We start from the raw sequence: 17,322 nt of genomic DNA on the forward strand, positions 1-17,322 counted from the left end.
GCTCCCCACCAGGTGCGTCTTCAGTGCACCTTCCTTTCCTTGCTTCCCCATCACATCGCTGCTGCTGCTTCTTTCTGCCACAGCCCACTCCTTCTTCTTCGACTTGATGCGCATAATAAATCATCTCTGCAAGAGCCCAGTCTCAGCGCGAGGCGTTGCTGGATTTGAAACAGGCGAGAGTCCGCGCCTCGTGACAAGGAAGCGGGATCTTTTAGATCCACTGCAAACAACGTGGGTGTTGTGAGAGAGCGAGAGAGAGAAGGGGGAGAGCGCGCGCGCGCGTGTTTTTTATCTTTATTTTGGTGGGGAGTGAAGGAGAATGAGCCGTGTGCGCGCGCGCCTCCTGCGCTACCCGTTATCTGTGAGTGGCCACCGGCTCAATTTCACCTGTATGAACGACCTTCAATTGTGACCGAAACGAGCTTTTCCATGGAGGAGCGGTGCGTCTTTTCCGCTGTGAGATGTGAACGTGGCTCGCATCTGTCAGGATAAGGAGGTAAGACACAATTACCCCCTAAAAAATGTTGATGATGCTGAGTGCGCGGGCGCGTTTTGCTGTAGTTGGCGTGGACGCGCATCCCATAAAGCCAAACATATTTGGCCACTTTTTTAATTAATATTATTATTATTTTTGCAGGGTCACGTGTTCCGAAGTGGCCCTTTAATGAAAGGCCATGCAGTTAATAATAATTGCTTCCTTTGATTCCTCCACATTGCTGCCTTTGAAAAGGGCAAATAAGGGGTTGATTATGCTTTGAAATGAAGCAGCCAGGCTGTGTATTGTCACATGCTGGTGTTTTAGCCTCTGACTGCTCCTGTGGCTCCTGCTTGGACCTGATGCCCCCCCTCACTGCAGCTTGGCTCCACATTACTGTGAAATATATGAACTCAGGGAACATGGCCAACATTGGGGAAGGCGGCATTCTGCTGGATGAAGAGGAAAACAATCAAAGTCTCATCATCGTTGAAATTTTAAGTTAAAACTAAAAATTGCCTCCACTGAACCTTGAAAAGTATCAAAAATGCAGGGGGAAAAAACACATTTACACAACTTCTACCTTGCAACATTCTCCAGGTAATTGCCTACTTGTGTGCCACAATGTCAGCTTGAATATCTCTGATGAATGCGGCTCAGGCCTTCAAACAAAGTGCACTCCCACTCTTCCAGCTGGGCTATTTGTTCAAGCAGCATGTTACTTGGATGCAGTCAGAATGAGACGGAGGTGGTGGATTCTGTGTTTGCACATTATTGCGATGTGTCAGTTAACCCCGGTGTCGGTTAACGAAGGGACCTCCTTGATTGAGAGTGAGAGTGATTCACCCCTCCACTCTCCATTACTATCACCCAGGAGTCGGCGTGGACAGTGTTTGTACCGGTGTCCATGTGGGTGGTTTTGCACTTAATAACATTTTTATGTGTTGATGTAATACTTTTTTTTCTGTCTTTGCTCACGTTTTTTTTCAAAAATATCAAATGTTGGTGCATGGAGAGATTCTTGACAAACCCTGTTATGAATTATGACCATAGCATTTAAAGCTGACAGGAATGTAATACCCTTTGCACCCTCCACTCAGTCCTGGGGTGCCAGCGGTTTGCTCAGTGCGGGCCTATCACTGAGGTATGGACTCTTCTGGAGACCAAGCGTACCAATCCAATTTTGCAGACTTTGCGGGGAGAAATAGACTAAGCGAACATGAAAGGTAGAGAGGAGAATCCTGGCTGAGACTCCACATGTCTGATTTGACATCCAGGCAGCTGACAAACAATTAGGCTCCCCGTAAGTAGTCCTCTGAAGCAGACTCGCCTCAGGATTAGGCCACAAATGAGCCGCACATCACAGCTTATGTCTTCCAAACTCCGGTGTCGGTGAAACTATACGTGTTGCACATGGTTATAAAACAAGTTTGATGAGTTGCTGTGTGTGGGCTGTGTGGCATTCAGCAGACGGATATTATTATCTGTCCCTGGCCTTATCTTGAACACCTCTTGAGGGAATTTTTTTGGTGTGTGTTTCTCATTTGCACGCCTTTATGCAGGTGCACACTAATGTATACAAATCTGCATATGCTCCACACATGCTGCACTGCCTACTTAAATGCTGTGCTACAGCAGGTTTTCTATTGTGTGCATGTTTGACATTTCATAATTGCATCATTATTTGCTCAGTGCAGTGCAATTTGCAACACATCCCTTGATTATGAGGCCTGAGTGGAATGGCTTCCTCATCAGGCTGTCTTCATTCACCCCAGCATGTGAGGGAACACATGCTGCTCTGGGTGAATCTAATTGATTGGTAGGCACCCAGTTCCCAAGTCCAAGTCTCCTCAGGCGGTCAGAGAGTGAATTCGTCCAAGTGAAGGATGAGCTCAGACGTTGGTTCCTGTCCTAATAGATTGGCATAGACATCCGTGCACATCCCTGATGCCACCGAACATCTCCGAGGGCCAAGATGACCACAGCTCAGGTGCAAAGTGACCCTTCCTGGGTAATCTTTGAAAAAAGGGATAGAGTGATTTAGAATTATATTCACTCTACAGAAAACTCCCATCTTCCCTTGACTTTTTTTTTCTTTTCTGAACAGTTTTTTAAAAAGAATAATATAAAAAAAGACAGTTGGGATTTGAGGTATTAAAGGGCAAAATTCTCCTTTCAACAGGTCACGCTCATCTCTCTCTCTGAGAACACAAGTGCCATTTTAAAGCTTATTGGATGAAAGTCTCATTTACCTCTGGCTGCCAAAGATGACGCTGCCATGGAAACAACTTCTGCTGTTATCAATCATCGACTGTCTGACAGGTAAAGCACTTTTTTTATGTGGGTAATGATTTTTTTTCACGTTTGGACATTCGCAAATGCAGGACAGTAGGTGAAGAGATGTCAGAGATGATAGGAGGCCTGGTTTAAAGGAGCACTCCTCAGTATTGACTTCCATTCACACCCCAGACACAATACTCTCAATCTTAATCCTTGGTCCTCTGTGATCATGGCCTGATGGTGAGATATGACACTTTTATTCTTTCATCTTTTCCTTGAAAAACATATAGAAAAGGGGCTTTATTCCATCAAAGTGTCTATAATTCAACTACTTTTTTAATAATGCGTTTTTCAGATTGAAGAATAAGAACTACTAGTTTATTTTCTGTCATATAAAATGACAAAAAGAGGTAGAAAAATATAAAAAATACAAGTCATTTTCTATGTTTCCAAATTTGTTTCATGCCACTCTTCAGAAATGCTTTGAATTGTTGCCGTCTGTAGAAACAATTCAAGGATTTGTAATAGTTCTGTAACACAGAGTACAACTGTTCCCTCAACAGATTGTCTGGACAGTGGATCATATCATGGCCCACGCTGGAGGATGGAGCCAGGTGACTTATTTATTCCTGTTGATTCCATAGAAGAAGAAGCCACGCTGACGTGTGACGCTAAGGGAATGCCAGCTCCTCAATACAGGTACTGGCTTAGTCACTGGACACATTCAGCAGGTTCACCTTTCGGCCCAATGGGGGTCGCCACAGTGAATCTGGTTTTCACTGATTGGCTCATGTGGTTTGGCAGAGAGTTGTCCCCTTCCTGACCAACACATTCCCATTACCAAGCTCTCACATGCTGACTCATGGTTTAGGACCTCTCCACGTCAAAAATTGATGTTTCGGGTGTCCCCAACTCGTAGTTTTTTGACGTGCTGGCTGTTCCAATTAAATCAAGGTTCCTCAACCTTTGGGGTGCAAACCCGTACCAGGATCAGTTCCAGTACTGGACACAGACCAGTTCCGGATACAATACCGGTTCTGGGCGTGGTACCGGATGTGGACCGGACTGGGGTTAGGGTAGGTCCTAACGCGGACCGAAGCTCTGGAAGCGGCCGGTACCCTAACCCTAGCCCGGTCCTTGTCCAGTACCGCATCTGGAACCAGCACTGATCCGCATCCGGTACCGGAACCAATCCGCTTCTGGTACCAGTACCGATCCACGTCCAGTGCTTTGTTAAGGTTAGTGTGCTGGTGTAGTCCATGTGCCGGTACCGGTTTGCTGCTCAAAGGTTGGGAAGCCTTGATTTGATTGGAACAGCCAGTACGTCCATGGTACCCTAACGTAGACTAAACCTCGGAACGCAGCCAGTACCAGTACCCTAACCCTAGCCTGGTCTGCATCCGGTCCCACGTCCGACAAAACAACCGTACCCCTGAATTAATTGGAACAGCCAGCACGTCAAAAAAACGACGAGTTGGGAACCCCCAAAACGTCAAAAAAATGACGCGGAGGGGTCCTTAACCACACGTTAATATGCACCGATTTGGGAATGAGATTGTGTAGTCCTGACACAATCCTGTATTTTATCCGGGCTGGGGACCGGCGCAGGGAAACCCATACTTAAGTCCACTTTCGGCAACCTGAAACGAACCCAGGTTTACCATGTTTTAGCCCCACACCCAACCAACCGAGTCATCCAGCCACAACAGACTCGTAGCACACATGGTTAAAATGACTGTTTACCAAGGCCTTTTTGTGGATTCATCCAACTTCTCCAAAAAATATTTTCAAATTGTTGTGCCATTCTGACATCTGACTCCACTGTTACATGGAATCCACAATCATTTTAAACTGGAAATGATTGGCCCCAAAGTGGCCTTTAGTTTGCCTGGGAGTCTCTCATCAATAATTAATAAGTTTTTCACTCTGGAGTGTTATTTCCTCTCAGAATTTTTTTTTTGTGTGTGTTTTTATTGCTTCATCAATATATTTAGAAACATAATTTGTGTTAAAATCCCATTCTGACTATCTTTTGAGCTATTTTAATCGTTTTTTTTAAATTATGATTATGCTGTTTTTATCTAAAATTAAAAAAACCTGTGTTGACAGTTTCTGCAGAGGTGAGGTAGTTTATAAAAAATAAATGTGGGCGTGACTGCTCGTACAGAGTCAACCTGCCGCCACTTCCTGTCATCCATCAACACTTACAGCTTACAGCCCTTCACAACTCCAACCTAACATTATTGGTGCAAGAAAAATACTGAGCAATATCCGGTTGTACAGTTCTTAGTCAGATTCCAGATTGGACAAGGAAAGCAAAGACGAACATAGATGTATTTGTCTGCAAGTGCATCAGAATGGAGCGGAGCAGACCCGCCGATTATAGCTTTTACTTTATAATTACAAGCTCTTTTAAGCTTGTGTACTCTAAATTCAGAATGATTTGAATAATAAAATACTCAGAAATTCAATTTTGACATACATTTTCTTAAAATTTGTCATCTATCATGGGAAAATGCAACAAGAACATGGTAAAAACACAATATTCATGGGAATTGGTCTTTAAAACAGCTAGTGGGTAAATAGGCAGGTGTAAAGAATCAGAATAAGATCATTACCCCAACATCATGAACTACATGAGTGATGAGCTGTCATTCTCTGCATAAGTTTGGGTGATATTCAGTAAGATTTCAGGATAAACCCATCAATCCAGCTGAAGCAAAGAGCTAAAATCATAAACATTGACTTGATTTATCCAGGTCTTCTCCCTCTTATTAATTTTTTGCTTATTACTCTTGATTTATCTGTTGGGGAAGCTGCCCAGTCAAGTTTTACCTCTCCACCCCAGTTTATGGAAAACGGACACTTTCTGTGAAGTTCACTGTAGACATATCTGACAGTTGAATGGAAGCACAGCCATTGTCAAAAGAGGACTTGTGCAACATTAAGTCCTCTGACTGACTGCTTGCTTGCACGGGATTGCATCATCACAATCTTAGCAGAATTTCAGGACTGACTCCAAAGTTGAGAACATTAAAATATTTTTTTCTTTTAATGCTGTAAATGTTTGTTTTTTTATTGTTCAATCAATTTTTATTTTTTTAGTCCAAGTTTCCATTGATTTATTGTACAAATCAAATATAATTTAATATTAAAAATTAAATAAACGATTGGAAAGAAATGCAGTTTTAAAGCAAAACAGAGTAAAACTGAAAGACAGTCAGACAGATATGTAAATAAAAATCTGATAGTGATCAAAAATGGCTGATTTTTCCAAATCTTAAAGATAATCAAGTTTTGTCGTAGCTTTCTAAAACTCTTGCTACGTTAAATAAAGATTGTAGCATATCTGTTTTTACTGATAATCCTTAAAAAAATCAATTGTCTTAGATTTTAAAATAACATTGCAATCATTTGTGTGCTCCTTTAAAACCAGATTATATTCTTTTGACAAAGTGAAAAGAAGTTCTGCTTTATCCTTGTGTAATCTCTCAGCTATCCGCTCATGCAGAGCCATTTTAAATCATTTAAAGACATTAAAAGAAAATCGCTAATTGCAAGATTATGGTTTTCTTTTGAAAAGGAAGGTGCTCTCTCCTCTATTCATTTCCCCCTAATTGGGTTGAATTACATATAGAGACTCCAAGCAGTGGGATCATTATGACTATGCTAACTCATATTGACTAATACGCCACCAATCTGACCAGATAGCATCTTAGAGACACACGTGTAGCATCTTAATGATCCTCTCGCCTTTTAAAACACCAGGAGAACAGTGTAGGTTGCTAGACAGCGGTTTGCTCTGACTGGCGTGGATTACAAGTGTCTCTGGCATTCAGCATTAGAATCGCTGCAGCACAGCCGGAACACGTGCACCATGATCGCGGCGTTCAGAGTGTCGGCTCATTATTTCATGTTTTTCACATTCTCCACCTTAGACCAGGTATTGCCATGTAGTGATTAAAGGTGAGATGAGCATATTTAACTCAATGCCTTATCAGGCCGGCTCTGCGAGACTCTGTTCCCCCCCCAGCACCTTTTCTCTTGAAGTGTAAATGGGCTGACTCTGCTCTCCTTCTCTGTCCCCTTCATTCCTTCAGCCACTTTTGTCATTCACAAAGAAATGAGACTTCTGTTCTTTGCTCACACCAGAAGCATATTAACTCAAAGGGAAAAAAATTGGATCTCCTATATAAGAGCATTTTGAGCAGCAGGTTATAAACAGAAGGGCACTTGAGCAAAGTTTACTTGACATGAAATTTGGCTCCGGATCAGGAGAACATTCAGGGAAAAGTCTGGTGTTTTTCTGGCCGGATGCATCTCATCTTCATGAGGATTTTTTTTTTACGTTTTGTAGCTGCGGTCAGTCACCTGCGCTGGGTTCATGGCAGCGCAGAGCAGCAGCGGCACTTGAGAGTAGCTCAACGAGAAGAGGAAAATTTGAGGGTTGAGGATCTGAATGCAAGTGTGAACAACCTGCACTCTCCAGCGTATGTCATCAGTTCATCCATCGCGTTAAATATTTAGTAAACAACCTTAGATTTGTAGGGTCAAAACCAAGCATGTTTTGAAAACATATTTTAATCAGGCAATTGTAGAAAAGTAGAATATTTTTTTAGAAATTGCTGAAGGTTAAATTTATAACCCCACTCCAACTATATTTTTGTTTTAAAACTCGGTCCCAGTGGTCTTTTAATCAGGAATAGGCAGTTTTTGGCCAAAGTCTAATTTTTTTGTCGTTTTTGAAGATATATTTTCTGCAGAGCAGCAGGAGTTCAGTAGAAATTTGCTTCTGAGTTGTAGGCAGGACTATTGGCACGAAAGTACGCCTCAACTGATATCCCATCATTCCTTTATTTACATTCTCTCCCGGTTCCTTACAGCCTATCACAGGTTTGGGCAAACTACCATCGCAAGGATAGCCTGCCAAACTGGAATAGATTATTTATATATATATATATATATATATATATATATAAAATTTATTCCTCGATTTGAACAGCAGTGAAGCACACCATGAAGTCCACAAAGCTAAACCAGGGTTAGGCAGACAGGGGTCAAGCACGAGCATGAGGGCATTAGAGAACAGTCAGAGTGGTCAGGATCCAGGGGAAGGGTCAGGGCAGGCGGCAATCAATCAGAGTTGAAGACGAAGCAGGGTTAGATGAAACAGAAGATCAGGTCAGGAGGAGAACGCTCAGTAATGCAGGCAGAGTGGCACAAACAAGACTCCGCACTGAATAGAGCTCAGTGCTCTGAAGTCTGACTAAATACTGCTGGGAATGAAAACTGCTGTGGGGTTTCTGGGAGTAACAGCAGGGGCTGATAGTAAGTGTAGGGTGAAGACCCAGGAAGTGCTAGTACTCAAGTGATGGATCCCGCTGATGGCCAGAGGAAAAGACGGGACAGATTCATGAAACTTTGTCTATAGTTACAGAATTTTGCATTCATGTTGTGTTGGAAATGTTGCTGTTTTCTGAAGTTCAAGTGTCTTTTTCGAGTCGGACAGGCATTTTTTGAGATCATTCAAACACCACATGAACTTGGCATTTCTGTAAGTTTGCTTTTTTTCCCTGACGGGCATCAATCCAGCTGTACAACTGGCTCTAAAATGAGAGCAAAAGTCACAAATTTTGAATTACAAACTCAAAACTGATACTTTTTAAAGTATTTTTCAATCAAATTGAACCTGGCTTTTCTCCCAGGATTGTTTCTTTCTCTTATAACGTGGATTACAAAAACACTCCATGGACATACTTATGGTCCAACACTTCTGTCACATTTTAGAGCCCTAAGTCTGTAAGTTTCCTATCACAACCTCCAACCAAACATTAGCGGCTCAACTGAAGTGATATTGGAGCTATCTAGTTTTGACGAGGAAAAAAAGATGTCCATGGGTCTATTTGTTTGCAAGTAGATTCTTCAGAATTGGAGACTTTGTCCTGCCCATTTCAACTGCTGCATCACAACTGAGAGCTTTTTATCTGCGCCTGATGATTCCTGATTTGAATAAAGAAATATTCAGAAATGCAGTTTCAATCTTACATTTTTTTATATCTGTCCTTCATAATGAGAAAAAGACTTCAAGAACATGTTAAAAACACCAAAAAACCCTATTTTCATTGGAGTGGCTCTTTAAAACCTTTATATTTTTTTTCATTTACACTAATAAAAACACTTATTAAAATTCCCCATTGCTATAGATTTGCCTACTTAATTTAATTATATCATATTAGTTTTCTATGCTCTTATTTTTGTATTTTTGTTTGTTTTCTTCTGGAAGTTTTTTCAGATTCAATTACTACTCAATGAGTTTGTCAGCTTCAAATCAATAAATTATGCATTTTTATCTCCGGAAAACAGAATAAAAGATTGTAGGTGATGAGAAGAAATTGCTTCTGTTCGTGGTTCGGAGTAAAAAATTGGTGATTCTTTCAAAGTGCTCTGTCCTTGAATCCATCATTGCTCATTTTGAAATGGCATTTAAAAAGTGAAACAGTGCTGCAGCGGCAGAGAATAAAAAGAAGCAGTTTTGTCATTGAATAATAGGACTTGTTTAAATTGGTGCCTTAACCTTTTGGTTTGAAGAGATTCTTCTGGTGCTTCATGTATTTCATAACATGTCTGAACCTGCTGTGCAAATATTTTTAACCAATTCCATCTCTTTGGAGCACTGTGATGCTAAAATAAATTATTGAAAAAAAATTTCCCCCAAACCGATTGCTTTCACAATCACAAGTCAAATACAAAAATCTAACCTTATGTTAATAAAATGTGGAGGTAAATAAATTGATTACAGATGGACTGACAACAGCCTCCAAAGCTGTCCTACTGCTCCCGTTCTAACAGCAGCGGGTGGCTTTGTGTGTGATACTGTAGGATTAAACTTTAATGATCCCCTGTGGGGAGATTGAGACAGCTGCAGAAGCAAATACTGTCAGGGATAGAGAAACAAAATAAAAAAGACAGACCAAAAAAGGATAAAAATATAAGAGAAAAAATTATGTCTCTTTTTATGTTTTAACTTAGTGGAAGCTTCAAGTACAATTGTTTTGTTTAATTGGAGCATTGTATATCTTTTATTGCTGATTTTTATCTCATGTTCTGTTAATTGGAATATAGTCGAGTGATTTTAAATTTTGACAAAATGTGTGAATGAATCCATTCTGGGAAACTTGGTTTGGTACAGCCCATTTTAGGACTCGCTTGTAAAACAAATTTTAATTGTTAATTTTGTATGTTTTTTTCTGGATAATAATAAAAGCAGATAATTCTCTAACAAAAAAACTAATATTTCAAAAGTTCCTAATAGTTTAAGATAATCAGACTTTAAACAAAGTTGACCCACACAACATATTCACTCTATAGTTTATCTAAGGTGATAAATATACGTGTGAATCAGAACTGGCGAATAAACTGGAAACATAGAGCTTTTAACCGGTCTAGAGGTCAGTAAGTCCATGATTCTAGGATCATAGAGGAGACTACATTCTAAGAAAGACCAAGAAATGATTTATTTTTGTGGTTATTTAGTTCTGAGTTCATATAAAAATGATCAGGAAGGTTCTGTATGAATTGAATTTACTTCCATGTATGAAAAAAAATATTATATACATTATAATGTACATAAACAGCCTGTGTACCTTCAAGGGCTGCATTGTTTCTATTATATAATTTATTTTTAGTGACAGTTAGATATCATTTATAACAATGAAAGGAAATATCAGTGAAGCAACACTTCAATATTCATCCTTATTCAACACATAAAAATACTTTGTGTTTGTGATATTAATTATTATTTTTTAACATGTTCTTGTAGCATTTTTCTCATGATCTATATAAAATAATGTAAGATTAAAACTTTGTTTTTGAATATTTCTTCATGCAAATCGTGTTGGATCAGGAGCAGATAAAAACTCACATTTTGAAAAAGCTCAGGTTTGTGATGTAGCAACTGCTAAAGTCTCCGTTCTGCACTACAATTGCGGTGCAAACACTTTCAGACAAATCCTTTTCTGAGATAATAACTGGCTCAAAACTGATCTGCTTGTCAGGTTTTTTTTTTTTTGCTACACTAATGTTAGCTTAACCTTGTGCCGTGCTAAAAGCTAGTAGTAATTTAGTGGAGGTTAACTTCCCTGCCACAACTCAGAGGCAAATTTCTAAGAGCTCCTGCTGCTCTGCAAAAACTATGACCTAAAAAATGACAGATTTTTTTTTTTATGTTGGCAACAAATTGCATAATTGTAATTTAAAGTCCACTATTTGCTCTGTGAGATAATATTGTTGCACTAATATTTGTTATAATATAATTTTGACATTTTAATTTTTTTACTAATTTCTTTTTGTAAACATCACTTTTATGGTTCTATAATTTCAAGTCATTCAGAAATGTTTTAGATTTTAAAGTCCCACAAACTATATTTTTATATATTGTAAATTTGTTCCCAGCGGTCTTTTAATTTTAACTATGCAGTTTTTAGCCAAAATCTAAAAGCCTGTGTCGTTTTTTAAGACATATTTTCTGCAGAGCGGCAGGAGTTTGTTTGAAATTCTCCTCTGATTGTGGGCGGAACTGTTGGCGCAGAACTTAACCAACCGTCTGATTTCCCATCAACCCCCTGTTCACAATCTCTCGATCTATTTCTCTATCTATTTCTCTGCAAGTGGATGCATCAGAAGTTTGGTTTTGGGCCACAAACCCAATATTGTCATACCACAGGTTATCATGTGCTTCTGAACCGTCACAATTTGAATAAAAAAATACTCAGTTTTAATTTAAGCATTTATTTATTTTATTTAAATATACAATTTTCATTTCAGTGAGTCTTTAAGTCCAATTCAACACAATCCGGTTTTTTTCGACATAGCTGTAATCTTCTCCAAGATGAAATATTTCTCTAACAGTTTATGGAAATTAGTCTGTTCCCTAAAAAAAAAAAAAAAAAAATCTACATTTTACTCTTTGACATTATTCAATGCATAGTTTGACAGATCCTATGACTTAGAGTGTCTGGATAGTTTTTGTCATGTATTACATACGGTAACATATCATCAGATTTCCTGTGATTCCCACCACTAATGGTTGAGATGATAAATGTGCAACATATGAAACAGGTGGAACAGATGTGAGGTATGACACTCTGAGACATCATCAGTCAGCAGAACGACTGCAGAGGCCATTAAAATGGCTATCAGCTGATTTACTTCCTCTGACACACACAGACATTTACCTACACTGTTGTGTCCATAATACCTTAAAAGAGCTTTAAAAACATATTTTTTTACTTCTTTGACTCAAGCGGAAATTGCAATACATCATGTTGAGAGTTGGGTTCTGTTCTCATCTCCTGTCACACCACTTTGGTTTGCAGACAGACATGGACCGCTCGTTTTGCCAGAAACTGATGGTGTCTTTGCCCTCGCAGATGGTCACTGAACGGGACTCTCATAAATCTGAGTCTGGATCGGCGGCGGCGTCTGTCTGGGGGCAACCTCATTATAAGCAGTCTGGATCGCTACCAGGATGTTGGGATTTACCAGTGTATGGCCTACAACACTGTAGGAGCCATCCTCAGCCGGAGAGCCAGTCTACAGTTTGCCTGTAAATTGTTTATTCTTTTACTTTTTGGAAAATATTACCTTTTTATTGTCTAAAAAAGTAGAAAAATCTCATTTTAAAAAAGACGTTCTGGTGGATGTAGTCTTTGTGTAACCGAAGAAATGGCTTTCTTTTCACCTTAAAGAAGGTGTTAGGTTAGTTCAATTATAATCCTAACCCTGAATATAATTTACAGAAATATAAATAGCAAATTATAATCATATTAAGGTTTCTGAAGTGCGTAGATTTAATAAAGAAGTAATAAAATGCATTACTGACTTCAACTATGGCTTCAACTTGACTATCATTGCTATTTTTCAATACTCAATAAACCACTACAGATGAAAAGATGGATGAAAGATAGAATATTGTGAAGTTGATAAAGGCTACCTTCAAGTCTATTTAGACCTCATCAAGTTAATATCTTCACTTTTCAGACTCAATAAGGTCATAGTCATTGTGTAAAAAGGTGTTTCCATCACACATATTCATGTGTTTTATCACATGTCAAGCTAAAAGAGACCAAATGATGACTCATCCGCCTCAGTGTGTAAAGGAAACTGAATGGAATTCAAAAATGCACAGGTCTTTCATAAAGACTGGAGTGCAGGAAGGGAGGAGAATAGATGACTTGAATAGCTTTCAAGGGGGTGTTACTGTCACTTCAGAGGAAGTCATTAGTGAACAGATGAAGAAACTTCAGTCAAAAGGAAGTTGGATTTTTTTATTCTCGCACTAAACTTCTTTTTTTGGTGAAGCATTACCAGCTGGCCTTTAATGTTTTTGAAAATGATCTAATAATAAATAAAGAATTGCTCTTTTTGAAATTCAGAATATATCTTTTAAATCATATTTTACAAAAAAAAAATGTTACCATACATTTATCTCTAGTATTTCATCAAGATCCTTTAACTTTTTCACAATATTAAAGGTTACAAAGACGACTACATTGTGTGTTATCCTGATGTTCATTTCCAATGTTGTGCTTCCTCGAAATCCAAGATTAAAAAGTCTTTTTTTACTTTTGTCAGACCTAGATCATTTCAAAGTTCACACCAGGAGCGCTGTGTCGGTCCGAGAAGGGCAGGGAGTGGTGTTGCTGTGTGGAACGCCTACATCCTCAGGAGGTGAGAATCTTCTTTCTCTCCTCGCACGCTGCATTTTTAACACTTTTGGTAGTCTTGATGTTAAGATTGATTTAAATCCTCATCTCGCTCATGAATGATTTCATCACGGACACATCTATTAGATTTCTAAATTACGGCTATTTCAATGTTTACAGCTGTGGGTAGACATCAATTCATAGGAGCACATCATTTTTTAGATGTCCAGAAGATGACTTTCGCACAGATTATGGCGTCACACTCCCAGCGTTGTAAACAAGCTGCCATTTTTCTTGAGGGGGGGTTAGGCTTGGTTAAATGGAGTCATTTCTTCTCTTGGTTTGATGCAAGTTTCTCAGATCTTGTAACTCCAGGCAGATTTCATTAGATTTGGTTTAGACATTTATAATAAATTAGACATTTAGAATAATTTCCTAATAGAATTAGAATTAGTTGCTTTTTTGTATTAATAGACATCCTGTTCCTGGTGGGAATGATGTGGTATTCCGTGCATTGACCGTTGGCTCAAACATGTACCTCTTCTGTCTTGCAGACCTAACCTATGCATGGGTCTTCAATGAGTACCCATACTTTGTTCAGCAAGACAATCGGCGCTTTGTCTCCCAGCAGACAGGAAACCTTTACATCTCCAAGGTGGAGTCCTCAGATGTGGGTAACTACACTTGCGTGGTGATGAACAGCATCACAAAGGGCAAGGTTCACAGCTCACCCACCTCGCTGAACCTTAGGACAGACGGTAAGACACATGACGTGACCGCTGTGCCTTTTAGCTTGCTTTATGGACTAGTTCTTTAAAGGTTGCTGTAACCATCACACATCAGCGATGCTCTTTGTCCTGTCGTGCCTTACTTCAGCTGCTAATGGCTCTAGTAAATAGTTGTTCCTCAGTGCGGGTCAGCAAACAAAGCCCCCAAATCTTCGCTTTGCTGACTTAGCTCTCTTGTAATTTGCATTTCCTTTAAAAGCTTTACTTGTGCTTACACCAGAATTCTCAGGCTGGTTCTCTGGGCTTTGTTGTTCTGTTGGCTGTCATGCTTTCATAGAAAGAGTGAATAACGATTGCTTTGAATGAATTAAACATGAGTCATACGTCACTGAACCATTACAGAGAGTGTTCTGGTGGCTCAACCAGTTAGTTTCCACTCAGTGTACTGTACATGTGGCTGCATAAATTTGAATCCCATTGCATCACAGTCTGAAGCCGTGGGTCTGATGTTGACTTTCTTCCCTGAATATTGATATTAATAATAAAACAGCCACTCAGGCTTGGAAACGAAACAGGCTGAAAAAGCAAATTCACAACGACAAAGTTTTAAAAAAAAACTTTCACAGTCTGGCTAATGCACTTGTGTATGTTTGGCAATGACATGTTTGCTTTCGTGCGTTTAGTTAAAAATCTGTTTGTTTTTGGATCTGTTGTGTACAGTGGCCCTGAAATGCAAATCATTCAACGCACAAACATATTTAAGATCACTACGACCATTAAAACAGCTACAAATAATTAAAAAAAAAACATTATTATAGTTTCTATATCACTTCAAATTATATAAATGTTATTTAAAACATAATTCCACAAAAATGGAATAAAATAAAAAGGAAATGTTACAGAAAACAAACGGAATTTACAGAAATCAAAATGAAACGGTAAAAATTGAAGCAAAAAATGAAATATAAAGGTTGGCACTACAGGAAGTTATCTGGCATGAAGCACCAAAAACCAAAAACATATAATTGTACTGGTGATCCAAACTTAGCTTTCCCAGGAGCAGCTAATCCTAATGCTACGCTCACACCAGGCTTTAAAACACACGTTTGAGAGGCCGCTTTGAACAAACAGTTGATATAAACGCGTATATTTGTGTATTTTGAGCTTCTGTGTTTAAAACTCTGGCATTCACGTATTGCTACATTTTTAAGTCAGTTTTTGGGTTCTACATAAAAAAAGAAAAATAAATGCAGCCATTGAGTGCGCCCTGAAAGTTGAACCAGTGGATCTCTGACTAATCAAGGACTTGGGTAGTTCGGTAGTTTCCTTTTCAAAACACAGAGGTACCAACCGTTTGAAAACTAGTAATTGCAGTTTGTGCCCGACCGGAATTATTTGACACAAAGTCTTTCACACATCGGAATAGAGCTGTAAAAATAAAGTCTGGAGCGAGATTGGAGAGATTTGCACTGTTCCGTCACTTCGCATCAAGCGTCTTCCAGCTATAGGGACAAGCACAGTATCAAGTAGCGATAGTCCAGTGTAAACAACATTTGCGTGTTCAAAACCCACATTCATCGAATTCTTGTAGTTTAATCCATAGCAAAAGTTTGGTGATTGCTCAATAAACTCCTAACCGTATTACAGGCAAAACCTCGTTCTGCTTTCACTCTTAAACTTCATCATCATCACATCATTTTCCGGTTTCTTATACTGTCTTATTGTCTAACATTTTATTTCAATTCTTGGAAATCACTTTTGTTTTACAAAATGTTTTCTTTTTATGCTTCTGGAATTTTCTGATTTCTAAAATCTACTTATTTGATCTTTAACATGTTTTGCATTGACTGATTTGTGGATATGATTTGCACTGCAGGGCCACAATAACAGTTTGTTCTGTATGGGTTTTAACTCCTAAATGATGGGAGATTTTGCTGGATCTTGTGTTTGCTCTTTGCAGGAGTCATGGGTGAATATGAGCCAAAAATAGAAGTTCATTTCTCAGACAATGTACCTGCTGCAAAAGGAACAACTGTTACTCTGGAGTGTTTCGCCCTTGGGAAGTAAGCATGAATCCTTAAAGATTATTTCTAATCTTGAGTTTGTCATTCCAAATGAGAAAGCTTTTTCCAGTTTTGATAGGTTTAGTTTGGCAACTGTAGCTCCATAAATGTGCAGAAAAGCCAGGGAATCTGTTTGTGGTTGTGTTGGGTGTCGTATAAACAGAAAAATCCAGCGAGCCGGCATTTTGGTGCCATAACAGTTTATTTACGGACATCTGTGAACAAACTGACAGGCTAAGATTATGTCTGCTTCTCACAGCCCCGTCCCAGAAATCACCTGGAGGAGAGCGAATGGAATTCCCTTCCCCAGCAAAGTTAAAATGAAGTACTCCAACGCCGTGATGGAGATCCCCAGCTTCCAGCAGGACGACGCAGGCGGCTACGAGTGTGTGGCTGAGAACAAGATGGGCAAAAACACGGCGGCGGGGCGTCTGGCCTTCTATGGTACTTCATTTTCACCGGTTTAAATCACTGTTTCTGATAGAAATTCCATTAGCAAGTGAAGAATATATGTTAGGAATCCACGACACATTTTTCAATTAAAAAAATTACCACTAATAAAACAAGATTAATTAAAACAAGATTAGATTAGATGCTTTTTTGTGTTCTGCTGATTAAACATTTGTCTCAGTAAAATAAAACTAGCAGTCAATACATCCCTTATTTCTCCTTTTTATCTCTTTGATTTTTCAGACATGAAACTTTGCAAAACTAGTAATACAAATCAACAGTCAAATATTAATGTCTGCTTAGTTTTGTTGTGACATCTGTTGCTTAATTATTTACCTGTAAATTGAGGTTCCACTAAATCTTTAACGAGATGCTAGAAACATGGTTGAGTTTGCAGGATTATTTATGATATCTCCTATGATATCTACACATTATTTAATTTTCAGAATTTTAGGTCCTATCCACTAAAGATATCGTTTTTTGTAGAGTATGACTGCTATAAAAAATGTATGTCTCTAAAAATATCAATGTTATATAGAGGTATTTTATGTGAAATTTTTCATTATTGTCGTGTACAAAGTTACCTGATGGCAGAGAGGTTCTTGTTCAAATCCTGGTTGACC

At 38.9% G+C, this 17,322-nt stretch overlaps 1 protein-coding gene across 2 annotated transcripts in view; it reads left to right on the top strand.

Annotated features, from left to right (window-relative positions):
- Positions 1-17,322, top strand: part of cntn3a.2 (contactin 3a, tandem duplicate 2) — a 58,983-nt gene continuing 41,661 nt past the window's right edge. Inside the window, exons 1-8 of one of the 2 annotated variants that reach the window (XM_024293352.2) lie at positions 1-496; positions 2,658-2,797; positions 3,319-3,454; positions 12,184-12,359; positions 13,388-13,483; positions 14,013-14,216; positions 16,147-16,249; positions 16,509-16,693. In XM_024293352.2, the coding sequence (XP_024149120.1) occupies positions 2,743-2,797; positions 3,319-3,454; positions 12,184-12,359; positions 13,388-13,483; positions 14,013-14,216; positions 16,147-16,249; positions 16,509-16,693 (955 nt within the window). In that variant the 5' untranslated portion in view covers positions 1-496; positions 2,658-2,742. The remainder of the gene's footprint in view (positions 497-2,657; positions 2,798-3,318; positions 3,455-12,183; positions 12,360-13,387; positions 13,484-14,012; positions 14,217-16,146; positions 16,250-16,508; positions 16,694-17,322) is intronic. The other variant, XM_024293350.2, reaches the window with a different exon arrangement.

Source organism: Oryzias melastigma, linkage group LG7 (assembly GCF_002922805.2).
Source record: "Oryzias melastigma strain HK-1 linkage group LG7, ASM292280v2, whole genome shotgun sequence".
Lineage (NCBI taxonomy): Eukaryota > Metazoa > Chordata > Actinopteri > Beloniformes > Adrianichthyidae > Oryzias > Oryzias melastigma.